The sequence below is a fragment of the Prinia subflava genome, chromosome Z (genome assembly GCF_021018805.1).
Source record: "Prinia subflava isolate CZ2003 ecotype Zambia chromosome Z, Cam_Psub_1.2, whole genome shotgun sequence".
NCBI lineage: Eukaryota > Metazoa > Chordata > Aves > Passeriformes > Cisticolidae > Prinia > Prinia subflava.
The window spans coordinates 66541222-66569100 of NC_086283.1; the positions used below are offsets into that span (position 1 = coordinate 66541222).

The 27879-nt window shown below is 41.8% G+C and overlaps 1 protein-coding gene across 2 annotated transcripts in view; it reads right to left on the minus strand.

The window, feature by feature from the left end:
- Positions 1 to 732: 732 nt before the first annotated feature.
- TRIM36 (tripartite motif containing 36) overlaps positions 733 to 27879 on the minus strand; it is a 35354-nt gene continuing 8207 nt past the window's right edge. Inside the window, exons 1-10 of one of the 2 annotated variants that reach the window (XM_063423076.1) lie at positions 26710 to 27001; positions 25519 to 25753; positions 17947 to 18272; positions 14558 to 14704; positions 13436 to 13531; positions 12271 to 12524; positions 11555 to 11679; positions 10479 to 10772; positions 9914 to 10211; positions 733 to 5604 (exon numbers count right to left, since the gene is read on the minus strand). In XM_063423076.1, the coding sequence (XP_063279146.1) occupies positions 5250 to 5604; positions 9914 to 10211; positions 10479 to 10772; positions 11555 to 11679; positions 12271 to 12524; positions 13436 to 13531; positions 14558 to 14704; positions 17947 to 18272; positions 25519 to 25753; positions 26710 to 26736 (2157 nt within the window). In that variant the 5' untranslated portion in view covers positions 26737 to 27001 and the 3' untranslated portion in view covers positions 733 to 5249. Of the gene's footprint in view, positions 5605 to 9913; positions 10212 to 10478; positions 10773 to 11554; positions 11680 to 12270; positions 12525 to 13435; positions 13532 to 14557; positions 14705 to 17946; positions 18273 to 25518; positions 25754 to 26709; positions 27002 to 27879 lie in introns of those variants that run through there. The other variant, XM_063423077.1, reaches the window with a different exon arrangement.

Sequence of the window (27879 nt, forward strand, 5' to 3'; positions counted from 1 at the left end):
CTGCCTTGGCAGGGATGTTGGACTAGATGATCTCCAGAGGTCCCTTCGGACCTTAACTATTCTGTGACTGTAGAAATTGAGCAGAATTCTGCTCTTGGTTTCAAAACTCCTGCTTTCATAGGAGCGTCCATCTGCCTCTCCTAAAGCATACATATCCACATATTGGCTACTTTAACTGCACTGGCACAGGTCATGGGAGATTCCCTGTGAATATAGCCCCTCTTGTTTGCACATGCATACACAGCTGGCCTGAAGGCAGCAACCACAGGAAGCTGGAATTTTAAAACACCCTGCAAACAACAGCATCAACAAATGTAAACATTGAATGAAACAAAGGAATGCAGATTTAAGCAGTGGCACCAATTTTCAGAACTGAAGAGCAAGGCAGGCCCACCCAATCTGAGGTCTTTTGGCAGAGCTGCTCAGGTTGGAGAGCTAAGCACCATCTGCTTCCTCTGTTAGGGAATGGGTAGGTTCCCTTGAAAATGCCCAAGAGCCAAGTTCCTTCTGGATGCACACTTTTCTTCCCTGCCTAGGGAGGGAGGCTCAGGCAGTCAAGCCAACCTACTCTTTAGTCCTCCTAAAATCAGAGGTACTGGTATAAGAGCACATTGGAGAACCAAAGCAGTGTTTTTCTCCCCACAAGTCACCTATTGTCATGTTTTGTACGAAAAATTATTTGAACCAGGATCCTTAGGAGCTGGGATGTAATAATGTGAATGACTAAGATACTGTATTTCAGCTTTTATTAAAAAAAACCCAAGACATACTTTTACATTTCAGAATATTTTCCAACAAGGCCTTTCTGTTAAAGCTTTAGGTATCTAAAAAGTGTGTACATGATTCACACCTGTATGAAGCTTTGCAAGTCACAGCATAGTCACCAAACAGCTATATTGCACAAAGATCCACACAATACCACACCATTTTTAGCTTAGTCTATGTTGTAAAGTGCTGTTTCATAGGGAGAAACTTGAAAAAATAATTATCTGGATAGGCAAGTACTGCTGAACTGTATTTCTGAAAGTTGAGACTTCCATGGTAGCGGAAAAAATATCACAGCGTGTTGTCAGTGCCTCTTGACAGTGTGTTTTTATTTAATAAGCTGGAGTAAGCACCAAAGAGTACTGTCTGGAATGCATACTAAGTATTCAAGTAACACCAAAAACCAAATCAATTTTTAAACTCAGAATGACATAAATACAAACAGATATATCAAAAGGTAGATAAATGTTTAAAGTAGCATCAGTTTTTGTCCAGTAGAGTAAGTAATTGCATAGCAGAACACATGTTACATGAATTTGAAACTCTAGTAGAAAAAAGCCCCTAAATTTTTAATTTCTTACTTCTATAGTCTCAAACCAGTGATCTTTTTTTTAGATCAATGAGTCTGAGACACTGTCTTCGTATCTGCAATAGAATGTTCCATTTACAAATATTTCCGTAAACTAATAAAGGGTTTGGTGATATCAATCCAGATGCTTATAAAAAATGTAAATGTGGAAATGTGGAGTGCTAACCATGACATAAACCTTCTAATTTTGACCAGTTTCTGGTCAAAAGCAAAGAAATCAAAAATGAAACATTTGTCTATGGAAGGAGATTTGGTCTGGAGAAGAAAGTTTAGCCCTACAAACTACAGCTTTAAGCTGATACTTAGTTTGGTAGATGAACTGACCATTGCCAGTTATACAAGGGGAGAAGTCACAGCTACTGAAGTGAGAATCTTTTCTCCTGGCTCTGTCTGGTTGCTGCACTCACATGCAAGATCATGACTCACCAACTCAACATAGTATACTAATGTAAGAGCTTTCAGTGCTTGACTTGTGGTTTAATAAATACTGGAGGAGGCAAAAAAAGTAGAAGGAACAAAAAAATCTTAATAGCAGAGAGATCTGCTGAGTCTCACTCACTACACCCTGGTTTGCTCCAAGACCTGGAAAAGCAAATAAACAAAAACATAGGCATGTTTGTGTTACCAGTGAAGCTACTCAGGAACATCCAAGTCTAGAAGTGACTGAAGAGCTGCAGAAGGCCCTCAGAACTGAGGTTAGGTGAGTAGGTTAAACAAGCATTATCAACATAAGCAAATGCAAAACAGCACACCAAGTGGGGAAGACCCTGCGTGCACAGCTAACCATCAGGACTGCATGAAAAACACTGCAGAAGAAGCTTCATCATGTGCCAAGTATTGGGTATCAACCAAAAAAAGGCAAATATGGTTTTACAACTACAAGAAGAACAAAAGCACAAAACTTTGTCATCCTTCACAGCCAGAGTGTCTTATGGACAGACTGTTCAGTCAGCCTCAGCAGGTGAGAAGGGAGCTATGGCTTCAATCTAGTAAGAGGGAAGATGAAAGAGAAGGAATGACAGACATTGAAGGCTATAATAACTGTGTAAAACAATAAATTACCAAAAGGCTAACTAGTAAGAGACATCTTGTCTTTTCTCCTGCACAGAAAATTTCAGAAGATACCCCATACTTCCTGCTGGGACACACAACTCACACTAAATCTATGGAGTGCAATTCCACACAGCCTTATCAAGACAGGAACATTTGTAGGTGATATCCAGTCAAGAAGTTGCCCTCGCTGGGCCTTTTTTTAGCCCCAAAAAGGTATGTCATGCTCATAGACTACCATTTCTGACAGTTTGTTTCCAACAGTGGCCACAGTCAGAAGCTTAGGAGAGAAGACACTGGGAGAGGTGGACTCCAGGTCAGATCAGTACAACAGTTCAGACAGCAAAGCCCACAAAAGTTTTGTATTATGACCTTAATACACTTAACTGCATTGTGATTTTCAGGTCCCATTTCACAGCTCTACAGCTGTATATGTGTACTTAGTAAGCATACTTCACACACATTCATCAAGATGCAACACTATCCCCAAATTAGAAAGCATATCCCCAAATTAGAAAGCATATCCCCAAATTAGAAAGCATCAAGTACTTATTAGAAACATCCTTCACTTTAGATCCTTATTTTTCCACAAGTTAACAGTGCACGCACCCTACACTTTTTATACATAGATTTCTATAGAGAGAGGCAGTCCACCTCCATTCCCAGTAAGATCATGTAACAGATCCTCCAGGAAGATAGGTCAAAACTTATGGAAGACAAGAAAGTGATCAGGGACGGCCAGATGAGTTCATCAAGGGCAAGCACTGCCTCACTCACCTACTGGTCTTCTGTGACCAAGTGACTGAACCAGTAAGGGAAGAGCTAAGAGATACCAAGTACCTGGACTTCTGTAAGGCCTTTGATAAGATCCTCCACAACATTCTTACCTCTAAACTTGAAAGAGAAGTGTTTAAGTGGATGGACTGTTCATGAATAAGGAATTGGCTGCATAGGTACACCCAAAGAATCACAGTCAACAGCTCAATGTCCAAGCAGCAACCAGTAATGAGCAGTGTCCCTCAAGGGTCTGTACTGGCACCAGTATTGATGTGGATCTCATGATCCCATCAGCAGTTACCCAAGAGCAAGCACAAAGTCCTGCACCTGAATCCAGGTAATCCTCACCATCAATACAGACAGGGATGGAGAGCAGCTCTGCAGGAAAGGACTTGGGCATCTTGGTGGATGAAAAATTGGCCATGAACCAGCAATGTGTGCTAGCAGCACAGAAAGCATCCTGAGCTGTCTGGTGGCCATCAGGGCAAGGGAGATGATTCTCCCACTCTGCTCTACCAAGATCCCACCTGGAATACTGCATTTCAGCTCTGGGGCCTCCAGTACAGAGTGGTTCCTGAGGATAGGCACAAAAATTGTCAGAGGGCTGGAACACCTCTCCTGTGAAGATGATGTGAGAGATGGAGTTGTTCAGCATGGAGAAGGCTCCAAAGAGACCTTATTATGGCCTTTTACTATATAAAAAGGGTTTAAAAGAAAGATGGAGAGATATTTTTTTTACCAAGGCCTGGAGAGACAGGACAAAGGCAATGGTTTTAAATTAAAACACAACAGATATATATTTTGGATATAAGGAAGAAATTTCTAACAATAAGATGGCGAGACACTGGAGAAGGTTTCCCAGAGGAGCTGTGGATGCCCCATCCCTGGAAGTGTTCAAGGTCAGGTTGGATGCAGCTTTGAGCCACTTGTTCTAGCGGAATAAGTCCCTGCCCATGAAAAGGGGGGTTGGAACCAGATGGTATTCAAAGGTCCCTTCCAACTCGAGCTGTTCCCATGGTTCTATGATTCTGCGAAAAACTACTATGTGATACAGTTTTTAACATTAGAGGAACTGAAATTTGAAGGGGGACATCCTTTAAGGCAGAAATTAGGTCATAAAACTTAACCAGTGCATTTTTAACATTCTTACTAAGAAAAATCCAAGCTGCTACTAGATTAAAAAAATTACCTATAAAAGCAAGTATTAAAAGAAATACCTGATTTTTTTTTTAAATTCACATATGATTACTCATGTCAGCAATTCAGCAAACAGCTTTTGCCTAAATACCAGGTACTATTATTCACACATGCAAACATTTCTGATTTTTGACTCCAGATTCTGACATTTAAGGTACAATTGCACTTTCCTTTAGATAGCTTACAGCAAAAGCCTGGAAGAATGAAGAAACTCACCATTATGCCACCAACTATATGACACTAAGTGTCATAACTTGAGTTTTAACTTACAATCACATTAAAGATATACAACATGCAATCAGATTCAAGTTTACCTTCATCATTCCAAGTATAACTTAAACATTCAACACCATTTCTAATTTCTCCCTTTTTTATATTTTTTTTATATGCTATTTTGTGCTGAAAGGCCCAACTGGTGCTCAGGGGTTAACTGGGAAAGCATTTGACCCCGCAGAGGCATTCAGGCAGATTTCTTAAAAGGAGAATGGCAATCACACACCGTCAGCTTTGACTTCATTAAATACAAAACTGACTACGCAAGGATTTAAGTTAAATAAAAGGCAGATTTCTACCCCGAAGAGTAAGTTTTGGTTGCTAGTCCTGAAAAGTAAATTTTGGTTGCTAGTCAGACTTTTTCCCTGCTTCCCCCAGGAAAAGAAGTCTGTGGAGAACAGCATTGCACAGATCACAAGAAAGGCAGGAGAATTCCTCTGGTGCAGGAAGCGCCTGGACCATTTATTTTTAAAAATCACAGGCCAGAGGCTTGTGAGCAACACAAGGTAGAATATAATTTATCAGGACTAAAAGCCAAGGTAGAATTCTTCTGCTTTCATTTCCTGCTTCAGAACAGCAACGGGAAGAGATCACTGCACTAGATGTGGTCGTGGTACTCGCTGTACTTGGCTGTGACAGCTTCCTCAAGATGCACCGCCGCGCCGCCCATCAGGGCAAACGCTGGGTACATCAGGCCGGAGCAATCCACCTCACACTCATACAGGCACTTCATACGGCCTGCGTCGTAAAACCCTACCCTGCCCCTGTCACAGTCAAGGCAAATGCCCAAGCACGACGGCAGGGGAAGGATTCTGCTTGCTGGATCCTTGGGAGCAGCAGGTGTAGCAGGGATGAAGAACTTCTTCATGCCTAAAGTGACCAGCGTGCAAGGCTGCGACGAGTCAAAGAAGGCATCTTCACTCCCACTGTCATGACCGCTGTCTTGCTCATATCTGGAACAGGAAAAAAAAAAAAGTGCTTTTGTTAAATGCTGAAGTGGGATCAGTGATGTGAACTGGAGAAAATATTTTTGTAAGATAGGCAACACCACATGATCACCCAAAAAAACCTTGGGTGATAAGTAAAAAAAAAAATCATAGAATATCCTGAATTAGAAGGAAGCCACAAAAAACATCCAAGTCCAAGTCCTGGCCCTGCACAGGACACACCTAAGGCTTAGACCATGTGCCTGAGAGCATTGTCCAAATGCCTCTTAAGCTCTGGCAGGCCTGGGGCTATGACCACTTCCCTGGGGAACCTGCTCCAGTGTCCAACCACCCTCTGAGCAAAAAACCTTTTCCTAATATCCAGCCTAAGCCTCCCATGACACAGTTTTATGCCATTCCCTTGTCCTGTCAATGGTTACCAAAGAGAAGAGATTAGAGCCTCTTGCTCCACTCAATCTCCTCTTCCCCAGGCTTCCCCAGCCAAGTGACTTCAGTCATTTCTTATAAAACTTTCCCTCCAAACTCTTCATGGTCCTCCTCTGGACATTCTCTAACACCTTAATGTCCTTATATTGTGGCACCCCAAACTGGCTCCGGCACTCAAGGTGAGGCCGCCCCAGAGCAGAGCAGAGCAGAGCAGGACAATCCCCTCCCTTACCCGGCTGATGCACCCCAGGATAGGGTTAGCCCTCCTGGCTGCCAGGACACTGCTGGCTCATGTTCAATTTGCCATCAACCAGGACCTCCAGGGCCCCTTCGAGAACACTCCTTTCTAACCTCTCTTTCCCCATCTGTCTGTACTTCCAGGGTTGCTCCATCCCAGGTGCAGAATCCAGCACTTTCCCTTGTTGAACTTCGTTCAGTTGATGCCTGCTCAGTCCTCTCATTTGTCAAGGTCTCTCGTCAGGGCCTCCCTGCCTTTGAGGGAGTCAACAGCTCCTCCCAGTTTTGTATCATCCATGAACTTGCTTAGTTTCCTTTCCAGTCCTGTGTCTAAGCCATTTATGAAGATGAAGAGCACAGAGCTGAGGATGGAGCCCCGTGAAACCCCACTAATGACAGGTCACCAGGCTGATGTCACCCATTCACTGCAATCCTTTGTGCCTGACCCCTGTGCCAGTTGCTCACCCCTTGCATGGTGTTTTTATCCAGCTGAGCACTGGATATTTTATCCAGGATACCATGAGAGAGACAGCATCAAAAGCTCTGATGAAATCCATAAACATTACATCCACTGGCTTCCACTACTGACGTGCACTAGTGACAAGTCACCAGTCTGGTGCCACCCCATTTACTATCTGTGCCTAACTCTCTGTGCCTAAAACATGAGCCAGCTGATCACCCATCACACAAGATGTTTATCCAGTTATGCACTGAACAGTTTGTCCAGAAGGATCTGGAGAGAGACAGCATTCAAAACTTTACCGAAATCAAAAGAGTTTACACCAAATGGTTTCCCTTTGTCAGCTCAGTGTGTTACCTTTGTCATGAAAGAAAAGTAAGTTTTTCAAGCAGGACTTTCCCCTGGTAACTGCATTGTCCTTCAGGTGTTGTTCAGTAACTCCTAGAATAATCTTCTCCATAAATTTACCAGTCACTGAAGTGAGACTGACAGGCCTGTAGTTACCAGGGTTATCTTTCCTGCCGGTCTCCAAAACTGGGACAACATTTGCCAGCTTCCAGTTGACTGGGATCTCCAGAGACCATTGAAACATCAGAGAGGTTTCAAAATTACATCAGCCAGCTCAGTACCCTAGGATGAATGCCATCAAACCCCATTTACTTATGGGGATTCAGTTGGAACAGCAAATCCTGCACAAATTTAGCATTGGCTGGGAGTTTACAATTCTCATAGTCATGGTCCTCAAGTTCTGGGACCCCCAAATCCCACCAAAGGTGTTGAAGACCAAATAAAGCATTAAACATATCTGGCTTGTCTCTGTCCCTCTTAGTGAGGTGACCATCCTCCTCCTGTAACAGGCCAATACTACTTCTGACTGCATTTTGATATTAATGTATTTTTTAAAAACCTTTTCTTGTTCCTCACAGTTCTGGCCAGTTTCAGCTCCAGTTGGGCTTTGGACACATGAATTTTCTCCCTCAAATGTCAAGCAGCATCTCTTTATTTCTCCCACGTTGCCCAACCCTGCTTCTATTGCTTCTATTGGTCACACCCTTTTTTTTTTTTTTTGTTTTCCTTCACTCTAGAAGAACTCTGGTCACCCAAGCCAGCCGTCTGTCTCGCCTGCTTCACTTATGACATTTTGGAATTGCCTGCTCCTGTGCCCTTAGGAGGTGGTACTTAAAAAGTGACTAGCACTGATGGACCTTAGCATCTTCAATAGTGATCTGCAAGGGGACTTTACTGACTAGAACCCTGAGCAGCCGGGAGTTTGTTCTCCTCATATCCAGAGCTGAAGTTTTGCTGGCACTTTCCTCCTGACAACAGAGATTTTAAATTCGATCACTTCATGGTTGCTGTGGCCAAGAGGGCCACTCATCTCCACTTTGCTCACGAGATCCTCTCTGTTTGCAAGGAAACAATCAAGAAGGGCACCTTGCTCAGCTGGGTCACTTAGTACCCATACCAAGAAGTTATCATCCAGGTGTTTTAGGACTCTTCTGGGCCTGTTTGTATCATCTATGTGGTGCTCCCAGATAACATCTGGCAAGCTGAAGTGCCCTACAAAAACAAGGGTGATTGATGTAGAGATGTTCCTTAGTTCCTTAAGGAATAATTCATCAGTGTCCTCATCTTGGCTGTGTGGCCTGTAGTAGATTCCCACTATGACATCCACTTTGATTTTCACTTAATCCTTACCCAGAGGTTCTCAACTGTGGCATTGCCAGTTGCAGGCTCCATACACGTCCCAGACATTATGTTACAGACAGTGCCACCCCTGCCTTATCTGTCCTGCCTGTCCCTCTGAAGAGCCTGTAACCAACAGGACACTCCAGCCACAGCACTCATCCCACCACGCTTTGCTTACACCAGTGATACATACTTAAGCCAGGAAGGAAGATGCATTTTGTAGGTAGAGAAGACTCACTTGGGTTACTTCAAACAATCAATAACAGCTGAACTCCAATAAGGACAAGATCACAGAAGGCTTTACTAAGGAGTGGATATATCTAAATGTACTTATGCTAGGCAATCATTAATAAATCTACAGGTACAGTAAATTAGATAACTTGAGAAGTAACTTAGCAAATACGACCAATCCTTCCATACAAGAACATGTCCTGGGAGTTTTCCATGATGCTGCTATGTTACGGTATCTGTAAAATTCACAAAACAAAAGGTAGCATTTTAGTGGTTTAGGTTTGGGGGCTTTTTTTAAAGTGCTCTGTCCAAAGATTTCTCTGAACAGTTTCCCAGATGGTTACTGAAGAGTCTGCAGACATATTTGGTCAGTCTACATGCTTCCTTCACCTCTGTCCCCAGATAAAGACACATGGAGAAGCATACGCTCTTCAGTACTGACATTCCCTGCTTAGGATTTCAGTTTTGGGATGCTTGTGGGGGCAGTTGTTTCTATGTCAATTAAAATTTTGCAGATATCTGCATGGAGAAGGAAAAAGAAATCAGCAGATTTAGATCTAATTTCTCACTTTGCAAACGGCTCCATCTGGCTTTAAGCACCTCAAGATTGTGTTGACACATTTTCCATGTGTTATACAGGAAGAAGCCAAACATTTGTTCAATTTTGGAAAAAAAGTCCCCAGGAGGTAGCCTCCCAGCCTGCAGTTCCTACACACATCCAGGCTTGCTACAACTGTAGTTGTGAGATGGGAATATTTTTACTGGTTTGTCCACTGTACTTTGGCTTGTGCTCAGCACCACTCCAATACAGTATGTAAACACAGCCTGGGGTAAGCCAGTGACTTGGAATCCACTGTGACACAACTACCGCAAAATCATACAAATATGTACAGTGAACACTGTACCTCTGAAAGGCTGACAAACCTTGTATGCTAAGGGAGCTAAGGCAGAGTCCTACTAGTGATAATTAAGCATTGCTTCAATCTTAAAACTTACACTCATTTTTAACCTTCTTGCTTTAGCTGACATTCCTTGGCATCTACAGAAACCTGACTTCTTTCCCAAAAAGAAAGAAAATAGGACTCCAGATAATAAAGACATCTTTCTGTTAACAATAAGGGATGAATGGGACAATCTGCTTACACCTTCAGAGTTTTCACTGGCTAGATTCACCTTCCATACTAACTGAGACCAGACTTGCTTTTAATTTACTTTTTTAAAAAGCCATCTCCTTATGTAAAACATGCATTAAAGCAAGAGTATGCAATTTACCTTGGACTGGTCACATCATGGATATTGTGGAACAATTTCTGTATCTTGTTGCTAGGAACAACTCCCACTTTCACCAAGTATGAATAGGCTTCCACATGAAAAGCCCAGAAGTGCTTCCCTTTGGCAATCCCAGTGTCGCCAATGATGTAATCCAGGGTTGTGTAGCATCCAACCTGCAAGCGCTCAGATCCCAAAAGCAGAGGAAATCCTGCTCTACTTTCCACAGAGGTTCTTCTTGGGTTCAGCTGGAGATGTTCATTGTTGTACCCACATTTGTCATCGAAAAGAAAACTGAAAACTGAAAAACAGTATCCCCAAAAAAATCTGCTTAGTTTTGTATTTGGCCTTTGGTGCTTATAAACTACATTTTAAGTCATACTGTCATTAGAATTTGTTACTTTTAAAAGTTACTAGGAATATCATGCAAGCTAACAGTGTCTGTATGTTACCTACTTAACTTATAACAGTGTTTCTAAACATTTATGAAACTAGTAGGAGACATCCCGGGATCTACTGGAAACTACTTTCAGCTCTTAACACTGACAGACTTAAGAAAACCCCATACCTGGAGCTGGAGGAGTACGCATAATAACTTCTCGGCTCCAAGGGCTACAAATGGATCCTTTGTATCCTCGAACTCTAAAGGCATAGCTGCTGTCATCATCAAGATCTGATAATACTTTGCTCTTGCCACAAACTTCAGTCTTCTGCCATGTCACACTCTCCTCTTCTTTATTAAGCTTATGATACTCAAGAACATAGATATCAGCTGAATCTGTCTTCCCAGGGCATTCCCAGCTGATCAGAGCTTTGTTGTACATTCTGCTTTGCTCTTCATTAATTTCGGGTATTTCTAGACCTGAAACACATGAGGAAAAAAACCTCTGAAATTTAGATACACTTTGTTTTGGGGTTAACCATATAACCAGTCCTGGGTAAACCAAAATGTTACTGTATTCCATATCTATCTGTGCCCCTGTGAGATTTCAGCCATTTTGTAACTAGGGACTATTACTGTTATTTTGGGCCTGTTGCTATTTTGTTTTTTTAGTAAACTATTTTTTTTTTCCACTTCTAGCTACTCATATTTGTTTATCCTTACTGGTAGAAAGGGATTGGTTAAAACTATATTTGGAGGAAACTCATTTTAAAGCATCCATCTCTTAAAACTGTCTTAAAAGCAAGACACAAGCCCTTTGTTGAGCTATACCCCTTTTAAAGGGGGGAATCTGACTGAGTTAAAAGGAGTAGATGAAGACAGTTCTCTGTTCATAAACTTAAGTAAATCCCCTGTTTTCTGTTTTTGCTTTAAAACGCTTGAGCCTTTTTTTGCTGGCAGCTTTAAAAACTATTACTTTCTATCATGCAATAAAAAGCTCTTAGAAAAATTGAGTGTGATGTAACTACAATATTTTGGAAGCCAATGCAAACTGGTACTGAAGGCAATGTCATTTTAGCTTCTTTATGAAAGCTGAAACTAACGCTGCTGCCAGGTAATGCTTTCTGAATTGTGAAGACAGAAGGAACAATGCAAGTCACAACACTGAGCTCTGCAACTGCTTGCCTGAGCAGGTTTTGCCTTTCTCCAGGGAAGCCCTTAAAGCTAAAACTTGAGAAAGACCTAATGCCCTCAGAATTTACCATTGGAATGGAAGGACAAGTCACCAAGGATGTCTTCTTGCTTGGAAGTGTCTACCACAAAGTCTTCAAAAGTGGTTTCAGCTGCTGGTCTAAAGCTCCTCAGAGACTCAGTAGCTTTTTGGATTCTGAAAACACAGAAGTGGGATAGCGCAAGAGAAAAAAGACAATTCAAGTTGGACATTACTTAAAGTAAAAATTATAGGGTTTGCTTTAAAAAAAGTTCTGTTTTCATGTACTTACTGATGTGTCCCAAAAATTTCTGTCTCTCTATAAAGATTCTCAGATGCAAAATTTAAATGCCTTTTGTATATCAGTGTAAAGATAATGAGCAGGTAGTCATTCAGTTGGCAAAGCATATAAACATTTTGGAGCTTTATGTTCAAAGAACAAAGCTGATGTGAGCTAGTAGAGAACACAAAGATGAAAGAACTTAAAGCCAAAAGAGACCTGGTAGATTAACTTGCAAATACCAGATAAAATCTCAGAGACAAGGAATTTGTCAGGAAGCTAAACAGACTACCCTTCCACTGCCATCCCACTGAACAAGGCTAGGCATTGTGGCAGGATAAGAGCACTCATTTCCAGAGTGTTGTTTCCTAATGCATACTCTAATGCAGGAATTCCATCTGAATATGACCACTACAATCTCCTAAGAATACAACTGCATAGACATCCAACAGTACCTGCACCTCAAACAGAAGATATTTAAGATATACCTGACATGAAGTTGTTTTGCTGTTTGAACAAAACAGGAGGGATCAGTTTCTTTAAGGACTTCTTGTGCATATCCTACAAGGCCATTATTTTCCAGGAGCCCTTGGTATTCTTCCACTTGTGTTTGCAATTTTTCCAGCCTTATATTCTTAGAAGTTTCAATTGCCCTAAGTGCTGCAGATTTCTTCTCTTCCAGGACATGATATAATTTCTCAAAACTCTGAGATGCTTCTTGTTTAGCCCTTTCACTGTTGCACTAGGAACAAACAAAAGACATTTCAGACAGATTCTGTATCACTGTGGCTCTGTACAGAAACTTACTTAAGGCTGTTCAAGACATCACAGTAATCTAGTGATCCATTTGACAGACAAGACTAATGAGCTTTGTAATGCTATTCAGCAGCAAAAATGAGATCAGCACACCATCCAAGCTAGTCAGCATTTGCTGTCTTTGACAGAGAATGAAGAGCAGGAAAGTATTCCTCTGATTATGCCTTGAGTCATGCAATACATTCATCTAGATAGCTCACAAAAAAGCACTGTAAAAACACATCAGTCTCTGAAGTTGTCATGCCCAAGAGCTAAATGCTCTTCCACCTTCCCCAACCACCCTGAACTGAGGGTCCAGCCCAGCTTCTCATGTATGTCCTCTGAACAACAGTGCCACCTCTGACTACTGCCCTGGATAAAAGGAACTGCAAAACAAAAAAGGAACTGCAGAACAGAGGCAATCTGTAATCAAGATACATCAGTACCAGGAGCTTCTGCAATCTCTGTCTTCATGTTTTTCAGCTTGTATTGTGACTCTTCTGCAGGAGGTTTTGCCCTTAATTCTGACTTTCTCAAGGTAAACAGGCAGCGTAAATAGTGCAACATCATAAATACACAAATGCCATATGTTTAACCCACTTCAGTTAAGGTCTCAAGTAAGCTTTATTTCATTTAAATTTACAGCAGCAATCAAAAATTAACTTCTCTCTGTCTGCTTCCCATATTGGCAGGACTAGGTCTTACCATGTGTGATTCAGTACTACCATAAACTGTTCAAAAATTGTTTTACTACTTCATGGGAAAACCCAAAGTTTGAAACACTTCACTGAAACAGTTTTGATTCCTTCCTGTGTCTGTACAGAGGCCAACCCCAGGCAATCTGCAAGCCACTCTTACCTCTGTTTCTTTCAGCAGCAGATCCAGCTGTGTGATGTGAGCTTTCACCTGGCTCTCCTTACTGATGAGGTACTCAATATCTTTTGAAAGCTTCTCCTGTTGAAGTAAAACAGCAAGAATAGGGCATTTCACACAAAGTGACAACCAGCACAGGCAGGCCATCCAGCTAGGCCTCAGTTTATCTAGCCACCAGGACAACAGCATGATGCCATTTATGAGCAGTGGAGAATTGTTTGGTGAGCTGCAGTGACTCCAAACCAACTGTGATAGAGACCAGTGGCATAGGCTCTAAGAATCAGAAGTAACAGTGTCAGCTGGCTCCCAAACACCAAAGAATCACCCTCTCTTAGACTGGGAAAAAGAAGCTTCAGGACATTAGACTTACAGAAAAGAGCTGATAGTTATTAACTCATTTGTAGTAAGAGTTGCTAGAAAAATGAGTAGTTCAAATCACAGATTTGGCCCTGTGCTTCCTTAGCTACAAGAGTTAGCAGCTATACAGGAAAAGTCTTGCAAACTGATAAGGAGGCCAAAGACCACAAGGCAGGCTAATCTGGCCTTTTCTTTTGTTTTTTTTTTTTTCCTCCTGACAGCAAGAGAGGAAGAAAAGGAAAAAGAGGAAGTAGGTGCTGTCTTTAATAACACATTGATGTTTGCAAGTCTTCTTTGTTGCGCTTTGCTTAGGAAATTAGCAGCTACTCAGAAACATACAAAGATACACACAAAGATAACAGATACTTCAAATGGAAGTTTTTCAGAAGTGTTTCTCAAGTTACCACAAGCTACCACAAAGCTACCCAAACATTTATATTAAAAAAAAAGTTGATTGTAAAGTTGATTAACTGCTTAAACCTTCTGCACTGTCTGTACTGCTGTACAATTAGCTGAAATAAGATGAAAGCACATTTCAGAGGTTGTATTTCAAGCATCATAGCAAACACAGTTTAGTTTCTGTGACCTATATCACATAAACATACATACATTAAGCAATGTTGCACAAAGGCCTCAAGATTAGTTCCGGGTCTCCAAAACACACATCCTGGCTTCTATCCAGTGGGAGTTTGCCCTCACATCAAAAGAACTCTTCCCCTTCTTAAGGCCAGGTCCAATATTTTCTTTTACCTTAAGGGTTTTATAGGCAGTGCTCATGGTTGTTACTCTATGGTTTGCATGACCTCCACCCAGTTTGCAAAGATGACAAACAGGCCTTCTGCAGATTTCACAGTACATGTTTACTCTCTCCATTTCATGTTCTGGACACATCAAAATCTGTGGGGAAAAAGAAAAGAGCAGAGACAATACTGATGTACTTCCAAAAATGGAGGTTCTCAACAAAAAATCAAAACACCCAATCAGCCCAAAGCAGCATGTGATTTCATCAGTGAACTTTACAGTCAGTTTATCTTCCACCTTTTATATCTGTCTATGCCATTGAAAGCAAGCAGATGAACACACAGTTTCACAAGGCTTACAGTAAGTAAACCTCTAGCAGTGTCTGTTGTAACCTCCATATGGCACTCAATCTTTTGCTAAACCCTGCCCATGTTGTTTGCAATGCCTCCAGCACCCTACACTCCTGCTCAGAGCAGTAAATGCAATATATAACACACCCAGCCTGTCAATCTTAACCATGCTCATGCCAGTGTCTCTTGCAACAGCTATGAAGTGCTTCTTAAAGCAAGAGCTGACACAACACTGTAGCAATTTAAGTCTAAACTAGATTTTGATAAGTCACATAGCCATTGCTCTTGGAGCAACAAAGTGCAGCCACCACTACCAGCTGCAGTCATTTTAAAGACAAAAGACTCCAGTGTTTCAATCTTTCTGCCTGTCTCCAGTTGCAAACTGCTCACACTGAGTGCTGATTCCAGGATTAGTTCAAACAGCATTGCAAGAAAGCTGGTGTTTGCTAAAACTCATCTTGCAAAAGCTGAACTTGTTGAAATAAATGCTCAAAGAGTTTAAAAAAATGCCGCTCAAGTCCAGGCTCAGGCAACAGATTAAATCATATAAAGCATGTGTGTGTCTGTGTTGGTTTAAAAAAACAAACAATGCTTGCTTTGCCTCATTCTAGAGCACTGAAAGACAATATTTGGGTCATCTGTTCCACAGAAGTTACCAAAGAGGAGCTTTTGAGGAAGCTTTTCAGTTTCAGTATGCCCCCACGCAAGAAAGATCAGAAAAGGGCATAAAAATAGAAAACTGTGAGCAGCACAAATATGGACACTGTAAGCTAAACCCTGAAACCAGCTTTCAAGTCTCAAATGTTATCTTAGACTATGGTGAAAATCTCAAAAACACCAGTCTTACCAGCACCTTAAGACTATCATTAAGCCAAATATACAATTAGCAATCCCATATGGATTGACTACTGGATTTGGAAGGAAATAAAAAATGAAAAAGGGAAAAAGGGAAAAAGGGAAAAAAGGAAGCTGCCAAGAAAATCAGCCGTGCAGGCAAACATCTCCAAAAAACTACAGTCATTCAGTTAGTTTGTGGAAGTAATTTTTCCACAGCAGTATATAACCACACTTCACAGAAAGTCCATCTTTTTATTCATCTCCTCATATAAGCAAGAATTACAGGCTGCAAGCAAGTGACAGCAGAGGTCAGCAAACTGCCTCAAAACTCAAGAACAATCAGCCCAGTATGTGCTTCTTCCATCCCCACCACACATGCTACAAAGTGCTCTGCGGCCTGGTTGTAAATTAAAGTGGTGACTGAGAACATTGTTTAGGAAATCAACAAATACTTCATGCTTTCAGCTCAGTTCTTAAAAGTGCAGTGCAATGAAAAATGCACTTTTCTATCTTTATTTTAAGCTCAAACAGTCCTCAGAAAAGTTCCTATAAGAGCACAGTAATGATCAGCTTACCGCTGCTGGTAGTTTTCAAAAATGTAGATGTATCTAAAGTTAACTATGCTATGCTTTTCTCCTTTTTTCCCCTCTTGCTGTCTTCACATAAAATTAGAAAAGCTAAATCCCACATGCACACACATACTCAATACATCAGCATCAGAGTAATCTAAACCACTTCACCCCATTTTGATCTGCTTCAAGAGAATTCAGCTACTGACTTTTCATCTTGAATTCAGTCTGCATGTAGAAGAACAACATAGGGCACTTTTGGGAGTGCACAAGGATCACAAGATACCTTTGGTATTTTCAAATAGCAGTGCTGCAGCTGTGAGGATTTAGATGCCAGAGAAGAGAAGTTTTTAAGGAGCTGTATAGCATTTTAAAGCAAGAGCTAGAAGATAGTGTGCAAACTTTCACCTTTCTCATTTATTCAATAGAGGGACATTTCACACAATGTGTGTGCAAGAACATTTGAAAGCAAATTAAGCATGTGCTCACTTTTAACTGGAATTAATATTTTACATTCAAGGAAAACACCGCCAAGTGGACTTCTTGATATTCATTATCTGCCAGCTTGCTAAATTTAGAGGCTCAAATTTTTTCAGTCTCAGAAGGAAGGTACATCAGCAGTCAAGAGCTTCTTACACATTGCACAATAATCAAATTTACTTAATTTAATCATAATTAATCGGGACTCCTTAACCATCAGCAATCCTGGCATCTGTGAGGCCTCCAGCAAGGAGGCACAGGCACACAGCATGTGCTGGGACCTTAGGGCCATTACTGTGGTCCTTGGTTATCAGGATGGCATCTGTGACATGTAACATCTGTGACGTAACAAATTCAATAAGGCACTGCTACGTACTCCACCACGCTCAGCACGAGACACAAAAGTAGTGGCATTTTATTATCGCTGTTTTGTCTGAATGCAGTAACAGCAGCACCAGGGTATAAAGTAGAAATTTCACCATAACATTTTTATCCTTTCTGCTATAGATAAAAAAAAAGGTGTCATAACAATGGAGACCTTAACTCCAACTTTTGCCCTTGTTAGATGCAAGGAAGGAGTGAAAGAAGATGCTTGGTGATGGATCAAGTTCAAGCACAAAGCATCCAAAGAGGATGTTACTAAAGGGGACATGGAAGAGGCCAGGTGTGTCGGAGTTTTTAAGTTTACCATACACAGACATCCTCCCTAGGCAGCCTCATTCTAGGTGCTCAAGAGCAACATGCCAATAACACCAAAGGTGTAGATTCAATCCCTGTATGAACCATTCACTTAAAAGCTGGAGTTCACGATCCTTATGGGTCCCTTCCAACTTTGAATATTCTGTGATCATTAAGCCTTAAAAAAAAAAAAAAAAAAAAAAAAGAAAAAGGAAAGAAATACTCAAATCACAAGTAACATAATCCATACCACAAAGTAAAAAACCTTACTGTTACAGGACCCTTCAAGTATGTTCTCAATGTCCTGTTCAGTAACAGCCACCTGACAATCAGCAAGGAGCAAAAGCTCGTGGTTTACTCAATAATTAACAGCAATAGTTAATAAAGCAGTCATGCTCCTAAAAAGCCACCATCATTGCACAGATATGTCTGCAGCTACATGAGAATGCTGCAACCCAAAATTTGTACGATACAGTATACTTACCTTGGGTCTGAAGTTGGTGGTTGGTCCTACATATTCATGCTGGGCTTTCACAGTTCCCCAAGGATGGTGTATTTTAAAACATTCGTTGCAATAGCTTGCACTGCAGTCCATGCAGCTCTTTGTGGACTCCTGAGGTGGAGGCTTGCAGAAATCACACATAATAGCAATGGCTGCCCTGGCTGCCTGTCTGTATCTTTCCACAATGGTTTCCAAAGTGAAGTTGCGAAATAAGCCATTGATACCACGCTCTCCGAGATCAATATCCCGCTGGCAACTCGGACAAGGAAACAGGGTCGATCTAGGAGTCAGTGAATTGCGTTTTCTGCCTGTGTAGACACCAAAACCCAATTAGGATGAGCCTAAACCACGCTGGTTTAGATTTTAAAAAAGTACAGGAATTTACGAACCAATTCCAGACTGTAGCACATTGTCCAAACCAGTACAACATCAATTCATATGCAGTCTGCCAAGCCAAATAGACTACAATTGCCCTTACAAGTTAGCGTAATGTGCGACTCCAAGGGACATTACAAACTACTACTCTAAACCTCAACTTTATGTTAAGATAAATTTAGCTCTTTCAATTCCATCTTCTTTATCTAGTTTTGGTTGCACTCAAGCTGTAACCTTTTGAAACAATAAAGACAAAACCTCATGAAAGCCAAGGGGTTTTAAACTGGTTACCCATATAGAGAGCAACAGCTCCTTAACATAATGAACTGAAAGATGCTTACTCCCAGGGCAACAGAAATACATAGCCAGCCTTGAGCTCCCTGAAGTTTACTTTGCCTGAGTTCAAACTTACTTTACTCATCCCAAGAGGCATCATTAAAAAACAGGAAAATGAGGGAATAGTATGACATCTCAGCCAAATCATTTAGTCAAAAAATGCTGAGGCTGACCTGGGCCCTCCTGAAAGGACTTAATAAAGGAGGGCTGCTAAATAAGCCCTGCACACCAAAGGGGAATCTGAGGTAGTTATATCTGAGAGGGTACTCTACCCTGAACTGAGGAACCACAGATCTCCACAGAGATCTGTTAAACGGTGTACATCTATATTAATTTCTAAAGGGGAAACTGCAGAGAAGCTGCACTCCTACTAAACACCTACACACAAATTTCCCCCTCTGTCCAAAATAAAATGGAAAGGACCAAGAAAAGCCAGTAACTTTAGAAGCCTTTTGAGTCTGTTAAGGAGATGGCTTACACAGACTCAGCGGTTATTCACAAGGTTATTCCTGAGGTTACTAAACCAGGAATGCATCCCGTCTCACTCATGAACCCACAGGCTGCAACTACCAGAAAGAATCCTTTATGTATTTCAAAAGCAGGCTAAGCTAGTCTTTAGGCTTCACTTATATCCTCTCAGCTTCCCCTTACAAAGAAACAAACGAAAAAAAATCTTATGTAGTGCTGGTGCACTGTTTTAAGATCTCTTTGAGAGCACTGCATATTGGTATGACTAACTTTCCTGATTTCACCTGGGTTAGAGATAATTTTCTCAACAGCTCTTACAGTGCTGTGGTTTGGATTCAGTATGAGGTTATTACACACCAATGTTCTGGCTGTTGCTAAGTAGTGCTTACCCTAAATCCAAGACTTTCCAGTTTTCCATGCTTCACCAGAGAGCAGGTGCACAAAAAGCCAGAAGGGAGAACAGCCAGGACAGCTGACGCAAAGGGCCAAAGGTATATTCCATTCCATACCACAGAATGTCATGTCCAGGAGATAAACTAGGGGCAGTCAGGTGCAACAGGGTGGGCACTGGGTGAACAACTGTATTGTGCATCACTTGTGTCTCTTGGATTTTATTCCTCTCTCTCTTTTCTATTACTATTTTTATTATTGTTATTCCTCCAACATGTACTCCAGTATATAATTAACTCTATTCCAGCTGAAATGAGGACACTAAAAAATTTGTAAATGGAGGTATGACATAAAGCTGAATTCTCAGTGTTGACATTGGGTCTTATTCAGAAAGGGAAATCTGTTCTTGTCTGTATTTAATCAGTATTTTTTCAGCAAAAATGTTAATGCTGTATTTCCTTCTGAAGTGTCCTGTGATGCTATCCAAAATACACTTGCCTTAGGCTGCTCTCCTGTTGCTCCTTCACCTAACAATCCAAAACTCCCATTCCTATCATGCCCTTTCCAGTCTCTTCAAATAGAACACCAAAACTACACTCCAATAAAGAATTAGATCCTTTAAATTAGTTCCTTTGAAATTTGACCTGTGGTAGTTAGACATGACTGTCAGCCAAGAGGTCACAATCAGAGCATGGATAAATGTGCATGCACTGACAATCTCCCACCCAGTGTAATCTCGTGCCTTTCTGAAAGTTCTGAGCAGAACAACTAGGCTGCATTTACAGAACAGGATGGGTGACACAAGGCACAGGTATGCGACTCTCTGCCTAAGGGAGCAGAGATTTTTGTCTGATTTCCCATATTTTAGTACTTATTTGAAGTGAATTAATTACTGCACATCCTGCAGTACCTATAACTTGGCATACACAGCAACACACACATGCAAGGCACAGCAACAACAGTGAAACACAAACTGTATTTGCAGCGTATGCTCCAAGCTAGCACTGCACACAGGAGCACAGAGAAATATTCTACACAGACTTCTACAATGTCCTAGACAAAAAGATTACTTCACATGCAGTGCCATGCAGACAACAGCTACAAAAAGTGATCTAGAATACATACATTGGCTGAAACTAAGGAAATAATCATACAATGCGGCACATATTGGGGCTGCCTACAAGTAATATGCTAGAGCAGAGAGCAAACAGTGACAAAGCAAGATAGCAAGGAAAAAAAATCAACATGGTGCAGTGGTCAAGTTTAAAAATACAATCTGAAATTCATGTCCATCGCAATGGAGGCCTTTCATTCTGCCTGTGGTGGACCAAATGAGACTGTCATGAGCCATGCTCTGAAACGACTGGTGACATTGTTTATGGAAAGCAATACAGTATCAAGGAAGTCCTGCACACCTTCAGATGTCTCATCCCTTTTCATTGACAGCACTCTGAGAGTCTAGGTTGAGGTTTTCTCCTTGCTTTAAATTCTGGAGATTTATTTGCTAAGCTTCTTGGCGTGTCCTGCTATTTCAATACTCAAAAATAAGGAATACATTCTCTTTTTGCTGAGTGAGTGTTAAAATATTAACACTTTAGTTTGCTTTGTGCTACACTCATTGAAATCAGAAGCACTGATGAAGTAATGAATTACTATGGACGCTGTCTTTCCAGTCTGTATTGGGTCCAATTTGCTGAAACTGAATTCTGATTATATTAAAAAAAATCTGAATAAATAAGATGCACGCATGAAAAAACAACAGAGCAACAAACCCCTTGGGTTTTGTAGACATATTTAGATGCGCAGCTCAGAGAAACTTGGTTCTTACCCACATTCTCTTTTACATTTTGCCAATTCAGTTTACAACAAGCAAATATGTATTTTGTGAACTATTAGAAATCATCACACGAAATTTTCCACTGTGATTTGTAAACTGATTGCTCCACTTGCAATAAGTTGCTCAATCACTTACAAAAAAATCACAACATACACTCATGCTCAGACCCACAAATATTACCATACAGATTGCAAATACTCAAGTCAAAGAGCAATCTCAAGTATGTGTTTTAAAGACAATGTTTAAATGTCATCTTCCCAAGGAGAGGTATCAACATTTAAAATGTTAAAAAGCTGCAGTGAATGGTTTGCAAAGGGATAAGACATCTTAAAGTTGTGGTTTTCAAGTAAACAGTATTCTATGGTTCTGGAAGACATGGACATTAAATGTGTGAAAGTTTTTTAAAAAAAGATTTAAAAGTCAACTGGATTCTCTTGAAAGGTTGTTTTTTTTTAAAAAATAGAAATGTATATTGCCACCACATAACTCAGTTAATGTTTTTGGATGAGTTTTTACGGAGAAGGAAAAAGGGAAGGGGAAAACGGGGATGGGTACAGCAAAGGGAAGGGGTAAAGAGGGAAGGGAGAGAGAAACAGATAGAGGTGACGTGGGAGAAGGGAGGGAGAGGGAAATGGGAGAGGGGAGAAGGGAGAGGCCCCATAAGAGAAGCCAGCAGAGTTAAATGTTACTTTCAGATACTTTAGTTTTTCACAAATCAAAAGAGCTTTCTGCAAAACGACCAGACATGGACAGCTTTCCAAGAGGTCTGATGGTATCATATGGTATCTCTGTTTTATTACACTTTCAGCCTTCAACAGAGGCAATTTAAAATTCCTCTTCCAATCAGCTGCTTTGTCCTCCACTGAGTGTGAAATTCAGATTTGTGTTTAGCTCAGTTCACATCATTCTTGAAGGACACCATATTCCTATGGATTGCTCATGTGTCTGCCAATACTGTGGCAATAAGGAATTTGGGGACTTTTTTTCCCTGTTTTTAACCGACCACTACATTAAAAAAAAAAAAAAAAAAAAAAAGAGTAATCATTATTTTAAAAGTCAACACAGTGGCTGAGCTGCTCAGACAAACTCAATTTTGGAAATGAGATATAATTAAAAGACTAACTATCCTTCAACTTGATTGTGTCACACACCAAACATTACAAGTCTGTAAGTATAAAATGTTTCGTTTTCCTCACATATTCATGTGCTGTGATAAACTGTGAGATTCATATCAACATGATGTAAATTTCAATCTGTTCTTCATCAAATTAAGCAGGCTTAGATACAATAAAGTGCCAATATTACATTCCATTTAGAAGTGATGGCCAAACATGACCTGTAAACATAAGGAAGAACAATCCAATAATCACACTTCATTACCAGTAAGACAGCAGTTTCATTGAAACTTGAGGATGTAAACTGGAAATTAAAAAGCAGGTAGTGGAGGAGGTGCTGTGGTGATTGCTGGGTTCTGTGTGCAGTTTTGCACCCACCAGTGTATACTCAGTCATATACAAGGAAAAAAACATATAATCCAACCCTTAACTGAATTCCAGTCCAGTTGACCTTTAAATCAGTCTTGCACAGAATGAAAAGTTGTCCTTATAGAACTTCTTTGCTGTACCTTTGCTCACTGCAAAAGCCTTTTTGTGGACTTGACCACTGACAAAAAGCTATATGCTAACCAACAATATTTAACTGGAAATCTAAATGCTAGACTATCTCTAGCCAACACAAGAAGTGAAGCATTTCTACCTCTGTACCCAAAAGACCTCCTCTGTGAGGCTGCAAACAATGAACAGAGAGCTTTTTAGACATCAAAAAATGAGATATACCATTGGTTTACAATGGTTCAAATTAAAAGCATCAACTTTTTCTTTCCTTTGGCTGTTAAACTCCTGCAGGTTGAAAGGCAAGAATGTTTAATTTCCTAGCATATCAAACAACTGTCAGATTTAAGTAGAACAGGAAAAGGGAGAAAGAAAGCATTGGGAGGGAGGGGCACAAGGAGAGATATTTCAAACAGTCGCACAAGTGTCAGCGTAACCACATTACACACTTTAATTACACCAGTGCTGTAATTACAGTAACATTAGACATAATGGAACAGCAATAAGAAATAGCCTTCATTTTCATGTTATATGCAGCAAGATTTTGTTAATTAAGAATGATTTTAAATACAATATAAGCAGAGAAGTATTTTTAAATGAACACATTGGGTTTTAAGCAGCACATACATTCCATTTCAACGAGTTCTGTCCCTTTTACATTAAGATAAATTATACTTGTAAGTGCAAGCTCTGTGTGCACAACAAATAAAGAACATGACCAAATACAGACCAGCTCCTTCTGGCATACCAAGAATTTAAATGCCAACCCATTTAAAATAGATTTCATTCCTTATGGAGACATCAGGGATTCTTTAAGTGTTTAAGTGGAAAAAAATAAAAACCCCGTTCTGAGAAGAAGGTGTCATATGCATTTTGAAATGTGACACTAAGGTCTTTACACTGACATGCCCTGCACAAGCCTCCCAGAAGTTCTAGTGGGTTTTTATTTTGCGTGTGAGACCCCACTTTGGATGTTTTCCTTACAACTTCTCTGTTATGGAGTTGTTTTCTTGAAAATTCCCCTACAGATCACAATTTTGCAAGGCAATGCACAGTATGAGTACTACAGATGCAAGATAACAACTGTGCAAACGTAAATTGCAAGCTGGCGACCATTGCTGGTACCAAACTGGTCTGAGAGCAAATCTCACACTCAGTATAGGAATGAAGCTATAATGCCTGTAACAACAGAAGCAAAGGCAGTTTAATCGGAATTTAAAAATTTATTCTTTAAAGCTTCCATTTCCATATGCATTTCATTCTGCAAATTTGAACTGTCTGAGATGGTAATTTTCCTGTGATGTGCATCTGCCCAGCACTCTTTGAGGTAAGAGGGGGGAAGCTCATAGTTTCCAAATCTCAACCCTCTCTTGCTACTCATCAAACAGGTCTTCAGGAAAGCAATCACCTCTCTGTTAGGAGACCAGATGAAGAGATATATTCCCATCAGTTTGCTGAGATGGTGGTAGACCACAGTGGATTTAAAGATTAGAATACCTGCAACAACTTGTATGTATGTATCTCAGGACAGCGTGGTGGTGGCAGGGGAAGTACCAAGGACTAGTGGCTTTTTGCTTAGCAAACTGATTTGAAAGAGTACCAGCACTAACAATTCAGCACTAAACAGTACTATATAGTTGTTTAAAAGAAGCTGGTGAAATTGCACATTTGATCTGTGAAAACTGGGAAGGATGAACTTTAGTTCAAAATGCACAAAATGCAAGACAGAGCTTTAGAGTTTGTCTTGTTGCTGACTCTTCCAGAGTACAGGGGAGTGTGGCTCTGAAGTGGATAATTATGTCAGAAGAAAACCTGAAAGCCAAAATGAGGTATCTTTCAAGAAGTGAAGCATGCACAAGGCCCTTTCCATGCATCTGTATAAAAGCAGACCAATTCATCTGTGGATTACGAAGACTGCAAGAATCTTTCTAGCACAATACCACACAAAGCATGAGGAGTCCTAAAACCAAGCACTCCTTAAATCTTCGAGCAGACCACAATGAAGGACGCTGTTAGGGCTGTCTGCTTACAGTCATCTGTCCGTCAACTCTGCAACCACGCAATAATCATAACCAATGGAAAATTATTTATTGTATGCATAATGAAGTGGGCAGGACAAAACTAGCTTGCAAAGTCTACATAGGCTCAGAAGGAAGTCAGGGCTAGTGCATTGGGGCTGGCAGAAACCTGAGCAAAACACTTGGCAGGCAAAGAAATTTTCAAAATCTACATCTCCATGCTACTGAACATGATGCTATTGCATCTCCATGTCACTGAAACACAGAAATAAACACATTGGTTATAAAGATTTATAGAATGCCACAAAGACGAATCTATTAGAGATGAAACAGAGTGCATTGTCCTTAAAAATATTCCCATTGTTTTTGATACAGAATGAACAAGAATAACACTATCCCTAAGTCATCTCTATAACCGCATCAGGAGTACCAGGAAGACATTTTACCAATGCAGACACCATTCAGCTCAAGCCAGTCTAATAATAAAATCAGAAAAACATGCACAAATTCTGATACATACCTGATCTATTAATCCTGTCAATTCTGTCCATGCTAGAAGCAGAGATTCTAATTCGAGGGCTACTTTGATTAGAGGATTCAGAGCCTCCATCAGCAAAGGAGTCTTCAAATGCAAAAAGTATTTCTTTCACACATTTGTGACAGATATTGTGCTGGCAGGGAAGGATCAGTGGATGGGTAAACAATTCCTTGCATGCTGGGCAGATAAGCTCTCTTTCAATACCCTTAATGGCAACCTTCATGATAGAAAGAGGGAGAAACAAGTAAGCAAGTAAGCGCAGGAAAACACCAGCCACCAAGACTTATGGCACTGCTCTCTGACACCAAACCCCAGCTCTGCAGAATAAATGCACACAGTTTTATCTGGTTTGAGGCACTTCTCTGGTTAAAACAAATCTCAATTAACATTTATGAAAGCAGTGACAGCATTCATTTCAAGTGAAGTGAGCACTGCCACTAGGCAAACTCAGTTCATCTTTAGGTCATGTCTGCATTGCAGGGGAGGAAAGGAGGGGAGTTGTCTTAATTCCACTCAAGGACCTAGTGAAACGAATGCAACCATACTTCTTAACAATAGGAGTCCATATGTTTAGCTTGCTCGCTGGCTTACGAAAGGGGAGAAGGGAAAAAAAAAAAAAAAAAAAAAGAAAGAAAGAAATTAAGTGTCAGACTGGTTAAACAACAGGCTTTCCCGACGTGTAATTCACATTTAAGGGCTAAAACTATCTTGACTTCATTAGGGTTATTTATTTATTTATTTATTTATGTGTTTATTTACGCCTTTCATCTCCGCACAAAGAGCCGCCTGTGGATCGGCGCGGCTCTTCGGCAATTCCTCGGCCCCCGCGGCCGGCCCTGGCAGCGCGCCCCGCCGAGCGCCGTGTGCCGGGCGGGCGCAGGCGGCGGCGGCAGCGCCCGCTCCGCCCGGCGCCCTCCGGGAGCGCCTCCCGTCCGCGCACCGCGCCCGTCGGAGCTCCCCGCCAGCCCTGCCCGCCGTCCGGGCTGCGCTGACAGCCGGGCACGGGCCAGCCTGCCGGCGCACACCGGGGTACTGACAGACCGACAGACTGACAGGCACACAGGCACACAGGCACACAGGCAGGCACACACCCCGTAGCCCCCCGCCGCACAAGAAGAGGGACGAAGCACCCCGCCCCGGCGGCCGCGCCCCGGCGGCTCCCCCCGCGCTCACCGGGCTCTCCAGCCGATCGCTCTCCATCCCTGCGCCTCCTCGTCCTTCTCCTCCTGCGCCGGGGCGCCGTCAGCCCGGCGGGCGGCCGGGTCGCGGACGGAGCAGCGCCGGCGGCGGCGCCCGGCGCAAAATGGCGAGAGAGGAGGGAGAGGGAGAGGGCGGCGGAGCGGGGCAGCGCGGGCGGGGCGGGGCGGGCGCGCCCGCGGCCGCAGCCGCACAGCGGAGCTGTCCAGCCGCGCCGCTCCCCGCGGGACACCGGCCGGCTCCTGCTATTGTTCGGGTCCTTCTCGTTGGCCAAGCGGCACCGGAAATGCCGCCCGTCCCGGCGGCCGCGAGTATTGAGTGCTTTCCCGCTCAGCCCCTGCCATTGATCACCTCCTGTGGTACCCGTGTCGTAGAACCGCTGAGTCGTAGAACAGTGTGGGCTGTAGGGAATCTTGAGGATCACAGAATCAGTCAGGTTGGACTCTGAGACCATCGAGTCCAATCTTGTGTCCTACAGCCATCTTGTCAACCAGACCTTGGCCCTACGCACCACATCCAGCTTTTCCTTAAATACCTTCACCACCTCCCTGGACTTTGAAGAAATTCTTTTACATGTCCAGCCTAAATTTCCCTTGACACGGCTTAAGATATTGTCCTCTCATCCTAAGTATCTAATTCCAACCCCTCCCGTTGTGGCCAGGGACACCTTCCAGAAGAACAGATTGCTCAAGCCCCCTTCAACCTGGCCTTACTCCAGAGTTGGAGCATCCACAACTTCTCTGGGCAACCTGTGCCAGTGTCTCACCACCCTCTCAGTGAAAAACTTCTTCCTAATATGTAATCTAAACCTGCCCTCTTTAATTTTTAATTCATTACCCCTTTTTACACTACCTGGCCATGTTATAACTCTCTCTCTCTCTTTTTGATAAGCCCCCTTCAAGCACTGAAAGACCACCATAAGGTCTCCATGGAACATTCTCTTCTCCATGCTCAGCAGTACCAACTCTCTCAGCCTGCCTTCATAAGAGAGGTGCTATAGACCTCTGATCATTTTTGTAGACCTCTTTTGGACTCACTCCAACAGATCTGTATCTGTCTTGTGTTGAGAATTGCAGAGCTGGTTGCAGTACTTGGGGGGGGCTCACAAAAGCAGAGTAGAGGGGAATAATCACCTCTCTCAAGCTG